This window comes from Cynara cardunculus, assembly GCF_001531365.2.
Source record: "Cynara cardunculus var. scolymus isolate 2C chromosome LG 13, CcrdV1, whole genome shotgun sequence".
NCBI lineage: Eukaryota > Viridiplantae > Streptophyta > Magnoliopsida > Asterales > Asteraceae > Cynara > Cynara cardunculus.
This window is the reverse complement of record NC_037540.1, coordinates 154,439-174,673: the sequence shown is the minus strand read 5'-3', so window position 1 is coordinate 174,673 and position 20,235 is coordinate 154,439. Positions and strand designations below refer to the sequence as shown.

The window sequence follows — 20,235 nt, the reverse complement described above, 5'->3', positions numbered from 1 at the left end:
TACTTTTCACACCCCTTGCTATTACCACCTTCCTTGCTAATATATATTGTAATCAATAATTAACAAGCCTAGCGACTCAGGCATGGAAAGTACAAGTGAAGTAATTGATAGTCTTACTCAATTCTTTTTCTTAAGATTGCTAAAATGTTAGACGAGTAAAGGCTAATTAATGGTTGTGGTATCATAACACGAAAAGCTGCCATAACTATATGTTGTAACTTGGTTTGTATGTCTCACATAGAAGCCTCATGGAAAATGAACTCACTTAATAAACACCGGTCCTTGAGCATTAAATGAACCATTTAGGGGTTGTGCCTTGGTATGTGGGTGTTCATGGTGGACTTTCGTTGATACACATATCTATACTATATTATAAAGTATTTGACATAAACTTTTAAAAACCATTCTTTATACGTAAACTACTGCTTCTTAAAGCATATTACTTAAAAGGCAAGAGTCTGGGAGGATCTTAGCTCGGTGATTCAGAGTGCTCCGGACGTTATCTGGGTGATTTTGGGGAATTTCAATGCAGTTCGGCATCCTGAAGAAATAATGGGATCAATTTTCGACTCTAAAGAGGCTTTGAACTTCAATAATTTATTTCATCTTCTGGGCTTCTCGATATTAATTTTTGTGGCAGACGCTTCACCCGATTTAGCAAGGATGGTTCTAAGATGAGCAAGCTCGATCAATTTCTGGTAACTTCTAACTTTTTCTCTATTTGGAAAGATCCTTTCATACAGGTCTTACATAGATATATTTTTGATCACCGTCCCATTCTTTTGAAAGTTAATGACTTTAATATGGGGCCCAAACCATTTAGAGTTTTTGACTCATGGTTGGGTATCGATGATTTTCAAAAAGTGGTCATTTCGTCTTGGTCTTCAAGCTCTTTTTATGGGGTTGCTGATTTTGTCTTTAAGGAAAAAGTTAAAGCTCTCAAGAAAGACTTGAGAATGTGGTCAAAAAAAATTTTAGCCAGTGAATCAAAAAGAAAAGATGAGATTTTTAAAGCTTTAGTTGATTGGGATTCTAAAGCTGAAAAGGGGGGGTATTTTTGCAGTCGATTGCCAAAAAAGAGATGAATGGATTTTTGAACTGATGCTTTTGGAAAATCGTGCAAAGTTGGATCTCAATCAAAAATCGCGGTCTAAGTGAGCTTTAAAAGGGGATGAAAATACCAAGTTTTTTCATAATGTTGTTAATCAGCATTGGAGAAGGAATAAAATTAAAGGGATTATTTGTAACGGGATTTAGAACTCTGATCCTTTGGTCGTCAAAGATGTTTTGTTACAGCACTTTGCTAACAGATTCAAAGAACCTTGCTCCTCTAGGCCAAAGTTTTTCAGCCCTCTCTTCTCTAAATTATCGTTTAATGATGCCGCTTTTCTGGGATCGCTTTTTTCTGCTTTGGAAATAAAGGAGGCTGCTTGGTCTTGTAATGGGTCGAAAGCTCCTGGGCTTGATGGCTTAAATTTCAATTTTATTAAGAAGTTCTGGTCAGTAATTGGCAGGTCTATAGTTGATGCAGTTACGTTCTTTGAAAAATCGGGCAGGATTTCCAGGGGATGTAACACTTCTTTCATTGCTTTGATTCCTAAAAAAATAGATCCCTTGGATATCTCGGACTTTAGGCCCATCAGTTTACTTGGTTGCATGTACAAAATAATTGCTAAGCTTCTGGCTAATAGATTGGTGAAAGTTATGAGCAAGCTCTTCAGTGGCAATCAATCTGCCTACATCCCGGGAAGGCAAATGTTCGATGGTTGTTTAATAGCAAATGAAATTGTGAATCACGCCAAAAAGAAGAATATGAAAATGTTTCTTTTCAAAGTGGATTTTGAAAAGACTTATGATTCGGTAAACTGGAACTTTATCTTTCACACCATGCAGCAAATTGGTATTGGAGAGAAATGGATCAATTGGATTAGCAGTTGCTTAAAATCTGCTTCTACTTCTATTTTGATAAACGGAACGCCTTCTGATGAGTTTTACATGAAAAGGGGTCTAAGGCAAGGAGATCCTCTTTCTCTGTTTCTTTTTTTTTGCTTGTGGGGGAAGTCTTATAGATCATGATCAGGACTGCTTGTAATCAGGGGCTGTTCAAGGGCATTCGGCTTGCGAAGTCTAATCGAAATCTTTCTCTCCTTCAATTTGCGGACGACGCTTTAATTTTTGGAAAGTGGTCTCGTAAGAATTTGGTAACTCTTACTAATATTCTTAATTGCTTTCATGACGTTTCAGGACTGCACATAAATTTATCCAAATGCAATCTCTTTGGTATTGAAGTTTCGGAGGCGGAGGTCAACAGTATGGCAGTTATGTTAAAGTGTAAGGTCTCTTCCTTTCCTTTCATTTATCTGGGGCTTCCCGTTGGTGGTAACATGAAGAAAAAAAGCTTCTTGGTCTGTCGTGGAAGTTAAATTTTTTAAAAAACTTTCAAATTGGAAGTCACATTGCCTCTCCATAGGTGGAAGATTTACTCTGATCCAGTCGGTGTTATCTTCTCTTCCGTTGTTCTACTTTTCTCTTTTCAAAGCGCCCAACTCAGTGTTAAAATCTTTGGAATCTATAAGGAGAAGGTTTTTTTAGGGATTTAAGGAGGATGGAAAAAAATTACATTGGGTTGCTTGGGAGAAAATTTTGAGCTCTAAGTCAAATGGTCGTTTGGGTATCGTTAGTTTAAATGCTAAAAATGACGCTTTGTTAGCAAAATGGGTTTGGAGGTTCCTGTCTAGTTCTAATGCGATATGGAAGGATGTCATTTCTGAATTTTATGATGAGGATGGTGGTCTTTTTTCTAATAGGCCTTTGGTTGTAAATAGTGTTTAGGTTTCTATTGTCAACACGTGCAAGAATGTTGAAGTTGCATGTCAAAATGTTATTCAATCGTTTTCGAAAAAGGTTGCTAAAGATTTTTCTTCTCTTTTTTGGAAAGATGCGAGCATCGGTCAAGGCTCAAAGCTGAAAGACCTATATCCTAGACTTTATGCTATGGAAAGGAATAAAAATGTTTCTTTCAAAGAAAGATGGACTTATTTTAATGGTTCTTGGAGTGGTGCTTGGGATTGGAAAATAACGATTAGGGGTAGAAGCTTAGATGATCTTCAAGCCTTAGAAAGGCATCTCTCTTAAGTGGCTTTCAATACTTCAGGTGAGGATATGTGGTCTTGGAATTGGAACAAGAAAGGGATTTTCTCGGTCAATTTCTTGTCCAAATTAATTCAAGGGGCGGTCAATACAAGCGTTGGGAGCAATGAACCGCATTTTTGGAGTCCTTTAATTCCAAAGAAGGTAAATATTTTCACTTGGCGTTTCCTTAAAGAGGCTATCCCGGTAAGATTCAATCTTTCAAAAAGAGGAATTCCGTTACAATCATTGGAGTGCATCCTATGTGGCAAAGATGTTGAAACAATGGATCATTGTTTCTTTTCTTGTTCAATGGCAAGCATTCTTTGGAGGAAAATATGGGCTTGGTGGGACCTTAAAGCCCCGCGTCTATCCTCGGTGTCTGATTTTAAAATGCTAATCAATCAAGTAGGCACTCATCGCAAGGTTGGAGTGGCTTTCTTATCTGTTTGCGTTGTGGCACTTTGGCAACTTTGGAAGTGGCGGAATGAAATTTTTCATGGTGAGGATGATGCGAAAATTAAGAAGAAAGGTGAAGACCTATTTCCTTGGGTTCAAAATTTATCCAAGCTTTGGATGGGGAATAGGAATCGTAAGTTCATTCTTAATTGGGATAGTTGGTTCTCTTCTCCTTACCTTGTTTAGTCTCTTTGTCTGTCTTTGGTTTGGGTTTTGTTTTGGTTTTGTTTCTTTTTGTTCTCGCTTGTTGTGGTGGATTCTAGTATCTTTTTGTGTCTAGCTTCTTGCTGGATCTGTTTTTTAATATATTGGTTGGCTTGGTGAGGGTGATGGTCATGCCGAAGCTCTCTTCCTTGTCCTTCTTTTTTGCCTTTCAAAAAAAAATTATAAATAGATTGTACATAGTACAACTTATTAAAAGCTCCATATTTGAATTTGTGTAACTAACTGTAAATAAATATAACAAAAATACAGGATAAACATCTCATTTTGAATATAAAGTATCTAAAGTATATTAAGATAATAATTGAATTCTAACAGAATATTTAATTATTATCTTAATAAAAAGTTATATTATTAAACAAAAAATAAATTACTTTCATTATTAAACTTAAAGTAAGTTATAATAATAAAAAATTGAATTAAAGAAATTACAAAGAAAGAATTAAATACTTAATTTAATATTAATATTGATATTTTTTTTAAAATTTATGATATCTTCAAATTTTTCTATTTAATTCAAAAACAAAAACGTTATCGATTTCTTATAACCAAATAAAATTGTATTATAACATCTATAGAGTCAATGAATAAAACAAAAAATTAAAATCGAGATATATCTCACTCATTATGCGAGTATCTTTCTAGTATATTTAAAGGTCAAAAAATGGGTCTTGAATCTCTTGATCTAACATGAAACTAAGTCTCCTCCATAGAACCAAATTCACGTGTAAACTCACTCAACTCATTGGAATGTGAAATCAATGGCTTATGCAGGTCTTCCCACAGCCAAACCTGCACACCCAACCGCATATCTCTCTGGATTGTTTTCACGATTTTTCCCGCGACTAAAGTTAAGTGCCAGGTCGCATCATGCAACTCTCTGTTCGTGTCTTGCGGTTATGATAGTTGAGGGAAACATCTCTCTCTCTCTCTCTCTATATATATATATATATATATACTCCTATATATATACTAGTTGTGTACCCGTGCAATGCAGCGGGAGCCATGAATTTTAACGATTTTGAAGTTCCACTGGTTTTATAAGATAAGATTTAACGATGATATAGGTTACACTTGGTCTTTATATATTAATACAATTTGAATAAATAAGAGTTATGGTTCCAAATACAGACTATCGATGAAAAACATTGTATGACAGTTTAAAATCCAACATATTTAAACGACTCCACAAATGTATTCGATTTACACCAAGAGCAAAGAACCAAGAAACTTGAGTTTTAAGATAAACACTCAAAACCAATAAAAAACTACAAATTTGACAAATCATAAGCCATGAAAAGACAAAAAAGATGAGTCTTAGAATGAAATTTTAACTGCTTACCCTCTTTCTTGTCCAGAAACTCAGATTAAGGTTGAATTAATATATGTATATATAGATTTCAAAAAAACCCAAGAACATATTAATTCAAAATATATTATACAGTGCAATTTGGACAGCCTAACCCTAAAATATATAGTATATATATAAATAAATAACTATAAAAGTATATATCGTAAATATTAAAAATATTTTTTCACAGTATATATAATATATAATATAATATATAATAATATAATTAAGTCAAAAACTATTCAATATTGGACTCATTTCGAAAGTATTAACGAGACGATTATAATGGTGTAACTTGTTAAAATAAAAATGTACTTTTTAAACATGTTTTAATTGATATACGATTATGTATGTTAAATTGATAAATGTTTAAAATGAAACATTTAAAAGTAAATGATGTAAAGTAAATTAATTAATTAATAATATGGGTATAAAGTATAAATTTAAAATTATAATTTAAAAAAAAAATCGGTTGTGAGAGGGTGAATGTATGTGAGGAGTGGGTGTATGTGAGGAGAGGAGGAGGTAAAAAGTGAAAAAGTGAGTATAAAGGGTATTTTGGGCATTTAATATTTTAAGACTTTTGCTAAATTTGCTTAATAAGGCTAGAAGAGTACTCATGCAATGCGGCGAGATACATCGTGATTTTAATATTTTATTTTATTTTTTATCTCAATCAATGTTATAATATGGCTTTATGTGATTTTGAGAAAGCGATGATGTTTTAATTTTTGAATAAAATATATGTTTGAAGATATCATAAAAAATTGACAAAAATATATCGATATTAGTATCAAATTAACTATTTGAAATTTCTCATTTTTATGTAATTTTTTAATTACAAATTCCATCACCAAACATTTTTAATTTGATAGATTCAAGACAACACCAACACTAAGGACAAAATTTGGGCCTAGGACACTGCTTAATTTGTTCTGTTTTTACATGGAATCAACAAATTACAAATATGAAGACTTCAATTTGTTCTGTTTTTATGTAGAATCAACAAATTACAAATAATTAGAGTTACTTATTTTATCAATTGTTATTGTTGATTTTATGTTTATTCCATAGATTTGTACAAGAATTTCAAATTTTACGTAAATTTATTTTCATTAATATATATATATATATATCTTTCTACTTAATATTGATTACTCCTAACACTAGGGTGGCATAAACCTTATTATGAAATATTGTGGGAGAAAATGGTTGAGGTAAGGTGCATCATGAAATGATGATGATAAAGAAACAATTCGGGTTTATCGAGACAATCCACCTCCTCAGACATTTTATGAAAAAGCATAGAGATGAACGACGTCAAAATGACTTTGTTTTATAACTATTTCAGTATTTCCATCATGAAACTGAAGGCAATTAATTATACCAAATTAACTTTAGAGTATAAAATAATGAAAGGTACGTACACATGACAGTGAATCCCAAGTGACTTGCTTCACTACCCTCCCTCCCACACCTTACTCTTACTTTGCTTCTCACCAAAGTCTATGCCTCTCGTTTTCTCCATATAAATATTCACACCACACCCACCAACAACAACATAACACATACCCACATCACCATCATTTCCTTTCATTCAAGATGTTGGATTGGGGCCCGGTTTTCGTGTCGCTTGTGCTTTTTGTATTGTTAACGCCCGGGTTGCTGTTTGAGCTGCCAGGACACAGGCGTTGCGTTGAGTTTGGCACTTTTCAGACCAGCGGAGCTGCCGTCCTCATGCATGCATTGCTTTACTTTGGCTTCATCTGCCTCTTCTTGTTTGCCGTCAAGATCCATCTCTATGTTAATTAGTTGGCGATTTTTGTATGATTTTCCCATCTTTCTGCACTTGCACTTGATTAGAATGACTGCATCACCTGAAAATTGTAAGTGTCGTACAATTTGACCTATGATCATGCAGATGATGTACCATTGATTAATAAACAAACTACTTTGATCAATGATTTGTGTAATGTGAATGTGTGTATGTATATATAGCTCTCACATAATAGTGGGTTTTAAATGTCCATATCATCCTCTTAAGCTCCCTGAAGCTAGCTACAAATACAAACCTACCTCCTCTTTTTATTTTTATTTTTATTTTTATTTTTATTTTTATTTTTATTTTTATTTTTATTTTTATTTTTATTTTTATTTTTATTTTTATTTTAAGGAGGGAACCTCATCCCTACTCAAATCTTAAATTAAAAAATTAATAATTTTCATAATTTTAACTTAAGCTATTAATTAAGGGCATTTTTGGGATTTTATAAATATCCTCTCTCATATCTCTTCTTTCCTCTCTCCGACGAATCTTATTCGGTGAACCTTATTCCAATAAGCCTTATATGAACACAAGATACACACCATGATACCTACAAACGATATTCATTGTGATACTCATATATACATGCAAGATGCACAATGTGATACTCTTTGTAAAACAATGAAAAATGCACACTATGATACATTTCACAAAACAAAGAAAATAATAATAATACACTTTGATTCATAAACGTTTTTAAAATACGATGTATATTAGGTAATTGATATACTAGGTAACTAATTTTAATTAAATATTTCCTTCTAAAAAATTTAATTAAATATTTTGATTAGTTGTCAAAAGTAAAATTACTATATTACCCTTTTTTTAGTTTATTTAAGAGATATCATTAAATATTTCAAATGAGTGGTTCACATTGGATCTCACGGTTATCACAAACTAATCAGTTCTCCCTTGAATGTGTCCATATATATATATATGTATTTATAGGGTCAAGTTAAGGGAAAAAACGTAAGAAAAAAAAATGAGGAACACCCTAGTAACCATTCATCTAGATGATATGTACATATGCAAACAAGTAATTTATAAACAATTTGTCTGGAATGCACATGTGCATACAGTCCAGATGAATGATCTGTTCAAATTACAACAATTAACGTAGTTATTTGAAGGGCGGACTTCGAAGAGCTATTGAACCACCATATTCAGGTAACCAGTCTAGGTTCCAAGTACATCAACACCCCATAGCTACTTAGGGTAGTGTGTTTCTAAGTTTTTCATTTTTTTGGATTTTCCCTTAAGCCTTCCTCTCTCTATATATATTGAACCTTATATATTTGTGCATTAATTAGTGAAGAAGGCATACACTTTCACAAGAGTGTTTGCTTAGAATTATATATACATATCCCCAGCGTAATCGTAATCGACGGTGGTGTAGTCAATTGCAGTTGCCTCAGAGACGAAGTATGTGTGCAGTGGGGGACGGCATATTGGTTAGATCCCCAACAACACAACGGAAACGGAAAAAAATGATTTTAATAAGGGAAATCACTTATAATAATCATTTCAACAAATTTACCTCTTAGTTATTTATATTTTAGAAGTTCTAAAATGTCACTATCTTTGGACGTGACAACTCGTCAAATTAAATAGAGAGGTCAAAATGTTTAAAAAAAAAAAAGTTGATTTGCAAGTATAAAAACCAAATATATAAACTAGTTAATGGGATATATTTTTATAAGACTAATTTACGTAGTTAGTTGTGATTTATATTTTAGCTAAATTCCGTTAATATATTTTTTAGATTATATTATGTTTTTATTTAACTTAGAGTAATTAAACTATAGTTTTGGTCCCTAAGGTTTGTGATTTCATTAATGGATTTGATTCATTTATTACATAATAACCCTCCATTAGATCGATGTAATTTGTTTTTGATTTGATCCCTCACCTCGTCCTAACGTCTAGCTATTACTTCCGTAAGAAATTTTACATTTTTATTTAATTAAAACTTGAATGATTCCATTTTTTCTTTCTAACCTATATATAAATTGAAGGTCTTGTCTCTATTTGGAGAAGAAAAAATGGTCAAACATAGAGATGGAGAATGTCATATGTAGGCTTGGAGCAATTTATAACAACAAGAAGACATCCTCTTTGGTAATTTTTTAATTAGTGAGTATTTATCAACAATCATATATATTAAAAATAGAATTGAAATTTCAATCACTTTTGATTTTGGAATATGGGTTGCTATCATGCTTCAATTTGCCTCTATAAAGCCATGAATTGAAGTGATGAAACCGGCCAAATGTGTTATACGGTACGTACTATTCCATTTTACTCTTAATTATTAGTTAAATAAAAAAAAGGTTTTGATGAAAACAAAAAAGTATTAGCCTTATATATGTATGTGACTAAGAATGGCATTTGTAGATGCAGCAACTATATAAAGAGCTTTAATATATAGGATGCATTAATGTGAATGCTTATAATATGTATGAATTTAATTATGCATATATGTATATGTTTATATATATATATATGTTCAAATGAGTAGTTGCAATATTATATATTAAGATGGAACACACATTTGCCTCTTTATGAGTAGAACAAGATCCTCAGCTAGCTTGCAAATTAATTAATATTCTTTTTTGATCACTGAAACCATCCTTGCATGTAATTATTGGAGCTTGGTCCTGCTGCTGCTGCTGCTGCTAATGGATCCGTTTGATACCTAATTCAAAACAATTCAACCCAACATTTACTTTTTAATAACAACGTTGAAGGAAGAGGAAAGGTAATTTAATTTATAAACATGAATTAATTAATTGATTATTAAATAATAAAAAACAATGAATGATAGCTAATTAATTAAGTTATAGATGAGTTGGTAATTAATTAAAAGATGTATAAAAACGTTACCCAATTTGTAAAGTGGGTCCACAGTCGAGTGGATGAAAGAAGGCTTCATCACTTTGATGTTGAGCTTCATGTTGCCTGTCGTATCCCATTTCTTGTGGATGCCAATGGACTTGACTTCCTTCCATCAACTGCATGCATCATATCATTACATTAATTTCACTCTAAATTTATTTATCAATCACATATATGCATTCCTACCCTTTGCTTCAAGGTTCTATTTGCTTCGTTTAGTGCATGCTCCTGCAAAATTAAGCATTAATCATCAACACTAGCAACACAAGAACCAAATTCGATTTTAATTTTATGTTATCTTACCCTTTTCTGAAGATCGGTAAGTGTATCCAACATGAACTGAGTCTGTTGATACAAAAGTTAATGTCAAAGATATATCACATGCATGTATTTTCCAGATTCATATTAATTTTTCTAACTAATATCTATCATACATGAACCAATCAATCCATGAGGTAGATGATCTAGTTTAATTGACACTAATTGATGACAAAAACGTATTTTCTGTATCATATATAATGTTGCAAATTTATAATATATACCCGGGCTGATCTGATCTGTTTTAGAGATGTATCAAGTTGCCTTTCTAGTGACTCCAACTCCTTGCAGCTTAAAGGGCCAAGATCCTCGCCCAAAAGATTCCTATATATGTACATATATAACAACCATATATATCAAGACCTAACGGGAAAAAAATGTACCAACCCTTTTCAACTTTACCTTTGGGACCGTTGTAGTGCTTCGTAACGTGCTTTAAGTTTCAAATACTCCTGTTGACTACTTAACTCCTACAACCACAATTGGTAACCAAGTTAGATTGATTAATGATATAACCAATTACCCAAACACGAAACTTAAAAATGTTCTCTAACCGGTATGAGATTTCTTAAGAAATGAGAGTGTTTGATATCTATAATCACCAACAACAAATAAATTATAGTTGGGGCGATTTTCATCTTAGGACTATAAACACTGCTATTTTTACGGTCTATTTATCTGAAAAGTCTATAATGTKTTGTTGAATATTCATCCATCAATCAAGTTGTATTTAGTATTCCTACTTATTGTTCTATTATTTTTTAGCATTTCATTGCTTATTAATCATTGATTTAGTATGGATCTAGATTAAATCTAACAATTTGTAACAATTTGTAAGACACTTGAAATGGTTGCATAAAGTTTCATACCATGAAAAGTTTTGGTGAAACTCTAAACAAAAATTGATCATGCACCCTAACCCTAGCTTCAGTGTAATTATTGTTTTAACTAGGTGACTAAATAAAAAAACTCGGTCTTGCAAGCATGCACCAAAGGATACACAATTTAATATTGTTCGTGTGTATCTTCGGTGTATGTATATATATATATATATATATATATATGTCTCCTTTGCACTGCCAAATTGGTCACATGCCTTAACCCTAGACCTAACTGAAACCGTAACACTGACCCTAATCCTAACACTAACGCTAACAGGGTAATTAGGATAGTCAAGTTGACTAGAAAAAACCGGTTCGTGGTTTGCATGCTTGCATTAAAAGAGACACAATTTAGAAAAGATGTCTGGTATCCATGCATGGTTTAACTAAGAAATTCACATATATTTACTAATTCTGAATCAAAGTCAGGATCATGTATATGTTAGTCACATAACTAAGGAGGCAAAACTATTTTACTTACCGTGGCAAGGGTGATGAAAAGAACACTTAAATGTGTCCGTTTCTAACTATTTGTTAGGTATAAACCACACCGTTTAGGAAAAAGTTTAAACCGCATATATATGCAGTTTGGAGTCTAAGTACACCACATCATACCATAAATACCCTTAATTAGAAGCATATTTTCTATATATATGATGCGATGGACATAAAGGATTGTGGGTAGAACAATTTTTATATATCATGAACCTTAATAATTTCTCACTACCATTAACCCATACTCAAAGAACAAAGTAGCCTCTTTAACACATACAGTTTCTATGTTATCCCTAAGTTCATTGCATGAAGTGTTTAAAAGCCTACCTATACTGTTCCATAGCATCCCTAATGAAGAAACAAAATTCCTTCACAGTGGTCCTATATACTCAAGGATCACGAGAACTACAGTTAAATTTTCAGCCAACGTTTTTGAACACCTAGTTCGCTGTATCCATATGGTGGCTTCCGTGGTTATACATTATCAACACAGTAAAAAAATTTACTTTTATCCAAGTACAATACTTGGCTTACATCCTGTCCATGATCATCGGCTGGAAATTACAATGTAACACAGATTCTTATATGAGGTGCATCTTTCTTTCTACGACAATCAAAGAAAATTGTGGAACTTGTTACTTGTGGTATTGTACCAGAAGATTATGTAAAGAGAATATTGTCTTAATTAAGAAGGGTCGAAATCAAGTATGGTTAATGAGAAGAAACCAAGGACGACAATCGATGCCTTTATTATTAGGGATGTTGATTATCAAAGTTTCCGGTGATTGATATGTGTATCGATACGAGCCTTCCCAAAGACCGGGTCATTTCTAGTTTTTATTAGGATTATTAGTTTTCTTAATTTCTTATTTAGTGTTTGCTTAGTAAGAGTCATGCCCTTCTTTTAAGGTCATGGGTAGGATGCTATGGACGATAGTAGTAGGAGAGTGGGTTAGCTTTAGAGGTTTTATTACTTTAAGTATTGTAATTCCGTTTTATTATTGAATTAAGCAGAAAAATTGTCCTAAACTTCTTCTCTAGACCTTCGGCTTTTCTTGGAGATTGACCATCTCGAATAGGTCTCTATCATGTTTGGACTTTCAGCAAGCCTAAATCTTGGCATGGGAAGGTATTCCAAATACTCTTCAGGAAGAACATTTGGATCAATGATGAACACAAGTATTTCAGGACAATCTTGGGATAAAAGATCTTTTATTGTCCAAATTAATAATTACCACTTCACAAGTTGAGTCCTCAATTTTTATCAAAGCGTCCCAATTTGTTCAAGGGAATATAGAGATCCCTATATCTGGCCTCTAGTGGTAGTATATCCATCATAGGGACCTTTTCATCATGTTATGAACTTTTTGTTGTCGTTAACAAGCTCCAAGAAACTCTATGTGCTAATTCTTTGTACTTGGTTGTTCTAAATAGTAAAAATCTTTAGCTATATATGAGCTTGTAGACGGAGCTTCTTTTTAGGAAGCATTTAGTATCAAAGTTTGATGCACAAACTTTTCCAGTTTTCGACCGCGGGGTGGTAAGATTGTCGGGCCCTCTTCTTGTTCCGCCTGCTGGCCTATTGGGTTATTTAAACTGATGAGAATGGGGGAGAATTGCAATGCATAGAAAAGGGAACACTCACCAGTGCCTCCCTCGCTGACACATTTGTCTCAGGTGCTCCATAGTTACATTTTTGATACCTCTCGAGTGTCTTTAGCATGCTGCTAGAAGAACATATGCACAAAAAAGAGGAATAAATATAATAGTAAATATAAAGAACTGAAATTAATGATGTCAATTATGAACTTGAACAGCATGAATATATAGCTTGGTGTGTAACATTGATAACTGGAGAATATCGAAGCATGTAGACTCCCACCATGACTTGAAATCTTGAACGTATAATTTTGAAGTTCCATTTAATTTACACTGTTTATGTGCAGCTCTTAATTAACAAGGGTTAGTGTGAAACCATAAAATCCTTAAAAATTACAAACCTCTAGTCTGCTTCCTATCACTTAATTAATAAGCTCTCAATTATAATGAAACGTGGAGACATTTCGAAAACAAAATTAATATGGATTCCCAAACTTTCCCAAAAAAAGGATGACAAATACACTACTGCTTAGTATATAGTTACGTATTTGGAAAGTACTAGATTAATTAAGTGATAAAATATCTAATTCCGTGGCAATTGATGGCTGGGGTAGATTTAGAGCCACATGTTGAACAACAAATGTGTGTTTCTGTTCTTAAACCAAAAAGAGGGCTTGGTTCAAGAAAAGCTCTCCCAACCTTCAGACAAAACTTGTGCATGCCAATTTATGTACCAAAAAGAACTTATATGGTGCTACATGTCTTCATGCTAAGGGGCAAAAGCATTTAGGAACCTCTTGCTTTTGGTATATACAAAAGTTATGCATGCGGAGACATGCAATCACACAATGGATAATGAAAACAAGAATAAACTAACAATATATATGATTCTAGGGCTATAATCCTTTGTCAACCTAATTAAGAGTTTGGTATTAGAATTCCAAAAATAATGCAATGCAATAACACGTAATTAAGCCATAACAGCCAAGATTTGATGCTAGATCATTTCATGACACCCTATATTTGGAGTTGGTTACATATAAAGAAGCATGTTCTGCCTCAAATAGGGTAAACAGAAACTTAGCTACACATTTGAGTACTGACCAAAGGGCTAGTTCATTCTCAGGACTCCCTAATCCCCTTCTTGAACAAAGTTCCCTGCTGCCATGTTAGCAATATCAACATCTTTCACGACATTCTGTTCTCAATTTCTTTCTATTAATCGTCATAGTTTTGAACAATAGCGCCTCAAACTTTTCTTCTTCGCTATGTCTATAAATTCATAGATCATAGCAAATTCATGCTTCACCAGCCATGGAAGACAACTAAACTACTAGAGTGAGACTGAAATTGTGCAGGCAGTGACCACAAAAGGTCGAATATTTTCCACTTGGAAGACCAAAATCAAACTTTCGCCAAGGAAACTGAGATGATCAGATCGGCAACTTTTCTTGAAATCAAAGATATAAGCACCTACACTAGGAGAAGAAGAAAACAGAAGATCTAGCAATCCCGATCAAGAAGCAATTGCAATCTTGGTAACTAGTTGGTAGATCCTCTTGCCTCTTCGAATTGCCATCATATGGCTTCACGTTCAAACCATAACTTTATAGCTAAATAATACAGTTTGGTCGACCAACTCTAAATTAATAAGATTAGCTGTTAATTAATTAATCTTTTTTAGGAGAAAATGTATATATGAAAAATAAATAATTTTAAATTCCCCTGAACACTTACTTATAATGCATAATTATTCTGAATTCTCAAGAAATACAACTGATAAAAAAGTTTAAAAGAAAAAATGATGAACTCAGACCTAAGCAAACCCTAGAGTGAAAACATCTACTATACAGAAGAAGAAAAAAAAAAGGAATCTCTTTTATTATCCAGTAAGAGAAACGATTGAAGCAATTAGAAAACTATATGAAGTTGAAAGCGATTGAAGCAATTAGAAAACTATATGAACTTGAAGATCACTTAATTTGCATCGGAGCAGAAAACAAGCAAGAGAAAAAATATAAGAAAAGGAAGGACGAGAGAGAAAATATTGTGCCATGAAAACTGAAACGAAAACCTAAAAAGCTTTATACTATAGATGTTGATTCATAAAAGAAGAGTTGGAATGTTAGAAAAATCAAAGAGAAAGCTGGAAAAGGCGAAGAAACTAGTGGTGAAGCAGAAGAAGAGAAAATGATGATGTTTATATATAGGAAATTAAATCGGTTTTCATGGTTTTCCACTTGCAGATCTAGCAAACAAAACGAGCACGGAGTTCCATAAACGCCGAGACATTCACGAAAACAGCAAATCAAAGAAGCCAAAAACAAAATTACTTTTTCCTTTTCAAATATTTTGGTTGAGTTTATTTAGATCTAGAAGAAAGAAAGAGTTTAGAGACACATTAGATATACATATACATATAAAAAGCTAGCGTGTATAATATATATATATATATATATATATACCTTGAGCTACTACAAAATTCGTACAGCTTTCCCCTATTGGAGAAGATGATCAAAGCAACTTCAGCATCACAAAGAACAGAAAGCTCGTAAGCTTTCTTCAAAAGTCCATTTCTTCGTTTGGCGAAGGTGACTTGCCTGTTGATTTTGTTCTCTATCCTCTTCAATTCAACTCTCCCTCTTCCCATTTGACACAGATCTCACAGAAACACAAAATTCTTGATAGATCTCACAAAAACACAAAATTTCTAGGCAACTCAATCTCTCTCAGCTCCTTTATGAATTTCCCTACCTTGTATCACCCCCTATATGTTTATACACACATTCTTAATTTTATAGATACAGTTGCATACAATTATAGATACAGTTGTACATATATACAGATATTATAATTAAAGTGCGAGAAAGTGAAAAACACACAGAGTATTTGCATAGCTAGATTTGTTGGTTATATATACATGGTATTTACCTCCATTAATTCTATTGGTTTAATCAAGTTATTTAAATCATTTCAATTACAAATAAAAAAAAAAACACTTTCAAATTAAGAATATGTATCAAACCAACATTTGTATATGTTAAATGTTGATAAATATATATATATATATTAATTTTTGGTTGACACAATCATTCAAAATACAAATAATATATATCGTTTTTATAGGTATATAATATTTATGTAAGGCAAATCATGAGTTTTTAAAAAATGTTAGATCAAATGTATTGTTGTTGTGATGCATGTTTGATTTTTCTAAAAAAGTTTTCATATGCATAAATATACCTTCTTTCATGGCATGGCATGGGTAAAAACAATTCAAACGAATATATAAAAATCAGTTAGATGTAATAATTACAGATAGTCATTAATATCTTTAACACTAATAACAGTAAATTATAAATAAAATGGAGAGATCAATTGAAAGACAATACATAAATACCTGAAAATTCTAGAATTGCAACCACAATTAATTAGAAACAAGGCAACACACAATTAATTACACTAGACTATTAATTTGAATTTACAGTTGGAACATCAATTATATTGAACTAGTAATATTTGTCTCATGTATATATTACCATTTTCAACTTTAATCAACTACTAAATCTCCATCTTAGTAATTCTTAAGTTTCAGTTGATTTCAAATATAAAATAAATCTGAATGAAGTTAACTGACTCAAACTTTTGTAATATTTACATTTTACTCAATTTGTTTAAAAGTTGAATTCATTTTTTTATGTATAATATAACATTTATAAGTTAAATGTTATATTAAAAAATAGATGAATTTTGTTCCATGGATATCAATCTTATAACATGAAATGTTATAGCTGTAAACACATCGACTAATTAATATCATTTGGAAACTCTAGAAAACTATTCGAAATTTTACTGGAAGATTACTATAATAGTATTTATCGACGGAAATTTCACGTGAGATTCATCCTAAACATTATATATTAGAATAATTCATTGATGAGATAATTTTTAATTATTTACTGAATAGAAATTAATGCATTTTTTTAGAAAAGATCAAATGCTTATCTTTTTCTCTCTCCACAACCTTAATAATTTTTTTTAGTAGAGTAATATGGTAAGTTTAGATTTGACATTATTGATTTAGTTTGTGTTCACAATATGTTCACAAGTCATAACAAATCTTTGTAGATTTAAAGTGTGTTTACAAACTATAATAATATTTATAAGAAAATTAATGTTCACAATGTATTAACCATTCATATTCTATTATGTTTGTACATTAATGCCATATAAACAGGATCCAGAAGATAATGGAGAAAAAAATAGGAGAGAAAGACTCATATATAGCAAGTTTTTTATAAAAAAAAATGATCTCATGCGTCTCACAAATTAGCAAGTTTAAAAAAAAAACTCATATATATATATATATATATATGTGTGTGTGTGTGAAAGATCTTGTGAGAATGAGAGTTAAGGTGAGAAGTGTAAGAAGTGATCTCCACTCTTTATCACTTTTAATCTCCAACTCACCCATAAATCACGCTTAATACGGGGATTAATCTGATACATCTCGATGCATCTGATTCTAATATGCGTACAATGGTGGAGATTCATTCTTACGTTTCTCACATCAACTCTCCATCTCATCGGAACCCAACAGTACATATATATATGTATATGTATATGTATATGTATATGTATATGTATGTATAGAATTATGTGGGTGTGGTGAAGTTATGGTAAGAAACATAAGAAAAGATCTGACCCTTGATCACTTTTAATTCATTTCCACCCATGAATTACGCTTTAAAAGGAAATCAATCGGTTGCATCTCGGTGCACCTCACTAATGTTGATATTGAATTAGGATTGATCCAAGGATGGAGATATTTTCTTACGCTTTTCATCATAACTTCTTTTTTCACTGAACCCCAACCCACGGAGATGTTTGGGATTGCTTATTTAAAATGTATATATTAACTTATTTCAGTGTGTAATATTATAGATTTATTTGGAAATGGAAATTGGAAATGGAAGAGTTAGATTGAGATTGAGATTGAGATTGAGATTGAGATTGATCGGACGGATGAGAAAGAAGTGACAGGTGGAAACCTTAAAACCGGTGTGATAATAGAGGAGTATGGGCTTACGTGTCAACAGATGACACCATATAGTTCCTTCAATCTATTGGTCATCTCTAAGAATCCTGACTTCTGACCAATCATGCAATACATATTTACTTGATCATCTAATTTCAAATAATAATAGTTTTGTCATAATAATAATATAATCTAAATTATTCATTACAAGTACATTGTTTTTTCCATTAAATATATTGGTTGATAAAATACTCGTTTACAATTAAAGGACTAGTACATAAATTTTAATTAACAGAAAATTGTTTGCTTTGCAATTGTATATTGTAATATAGTCCGTTTTGTTCATACATATCGATTTACTCTTTTAAAACATATAAGGTATTGTAATAAGACTGATTGTTTTTGTAAACTGACAAAAAATGTAAAGTTTAATCGTTAGAAATTTATTACATAATGTTTTATAAGAATAAAAAGAAATGTGTCTTATCAATTGATTTAACCAAATTATTTAATCATTTATAAAACTAGAAAATAACAAATATAAATTGAAAATTTAGTAAGGGGAAAAAATTAAAAGAAAAGTAATTTATATTAGTAAAAAAATTGGATCAAGTAATTGATGAAGGCGTAAGAGAATAAGAAGCATTTAAGATGTTAGGCAACCACTTTTATGTTCAAATTGTATTAAGAGATAAGAGGGTCAAATGGTGATTTGGGTTCATCACATATTAATTCCATACTGCAAAAGGAAGGAAATGGTTTGGTTATTTTGAAAAAATTTAGACTTACTATATATAAAAGTTTTTTTTAAATATAATTGCTTTAAAGTATAGCAACATATATAGTTTTGAAAGTTAAAAGGCCAAACTATATATATACCATGAATTTGGTTATTAATTAAATCATAACTTTTCAAGTTAATCATCAAAAATACAATACGAAGAAAAATATACAAATAAAATGAATTAGTTGTATTTGATATACAAACATTCATATCTTTTTAACCATAACAAAATTAGGTTTTATTTGATTTTAGCTTCTCAAATTCACATTACATGCATTTATATTATATTGTTAAGTTGATGATTTTATAGCAAATCATATATCTAATCTTTCTAACATAAATAAAAAACTATCATTTACAATTTGTTTTTATTCATGCTTAAACACAAGTCAGAGACGAAAACCAAATATTTGAAACCACAAGGATGAAATCTACAATTTTTAGCAAACCACAAGGACGAAAAACGTAATTTAAGATGTAATTCCATACTTTTTCTTAAGTTGTTCACTGATATCAATCAATTTAATTGACTCGTTTGATTTTAGTTTGTTGTGCGTTAATTAGTTTTAACATTGAACCACCATTGGTAAGTATCTATTAAAGATTAAAACAACCGGTCATTTATACGAGATAAAAATAATTTAGTTTTGAATAACAGATGATGTAAGAAATGAGTGATGAATAAAAAAAAAAAAAAAAAAAATAGAAAATGAAAGAGTAATAAGAAGATATGAAACGTAATTCATGCTAACATCTCATCCTAGATGCTATCCATATCTTTGATCTAATTCTAATATGAAAGGTTTGGTTATTTTATAAGAATTGATTGAAACCTTAAAGGATGAAACAAGGTCAGCGTCAGCCATATGACACGTGGACCACCCTTTCTATCTTAGGAAAACACTTTAACCTCTATCATGCCTCTCCCTTTCCCTCTTTTTAACTTTTAACTCACCTCTCCCATCCATCCAACTTTCTATTTCTATTTCTATTTCTATTTCTATTTCTATTTCATATTCTACGAATTCTCATTTTACTTTTAATGTTTTTTTTTAAAATCATTTTTTTTTAACAAAATGACATCTTTCTATGTATAGAATTTCTGCTGCTAAAAATGTGAACAAACAAATCTCACATCTACTATGCTCCATCCAAAATCAAAAATCAAAAATAAAATGAAAGATAAGGTCATCCAAAATGGATTCAATTTAAGCTTGATCACGGCTCACACACATTAAA

The 20,235-nt window shown here is 31.5% G+C and overlaps 2 protein-coding genes across 2 annotated transcripts; one reads left to right on the top strand and one right to left on the bottom strand.

The window, feature by feature from the left end:
- Window positions 1-6,763: 6,763 nt before the first annotated feature.
- On the top strand, window positions 6,764-6,973 carry LOC112524241. The gene has a single exon (XM_025133999.1). The coding sequence runs from the start codon at window positions 6,764-6,766 to the stop codon at window positions 6,971-6,973; it is 210 nt and encodes a 69-aa protein (XP_024989767.1).
- A 2,629-nt stretch (window positions 6,974-9,602) lies between these two features.
- LOC112525109 (agamous-like MADS-box protein AGL9 homolog) lies at window positions 9,603-15,824 on the bottom strand. Its single transcript, XM_025135071.1, has 8 exons — window positions 15,640-15,824; window positions 13,221-13,302; window positions 10,602-10,666; window positions 10,424-10,523; window positions 10,185-10,226; window positions 10,068-10,109; window positions 9,870-9,997; window positions 9,603-9,681 (listed from the first exon to the last, which is right to left on the bottom strand). Exons 1-8 carry the CDS (start codon window positions 15,822-15,824, stop codon window positions 9,603-9,605), a joined length of 723 nt encoding a protein of 240 aa, XP_024990839.1.
- Window positions 15,825-20,235: the final 4,411 nt, after the last annotated feature.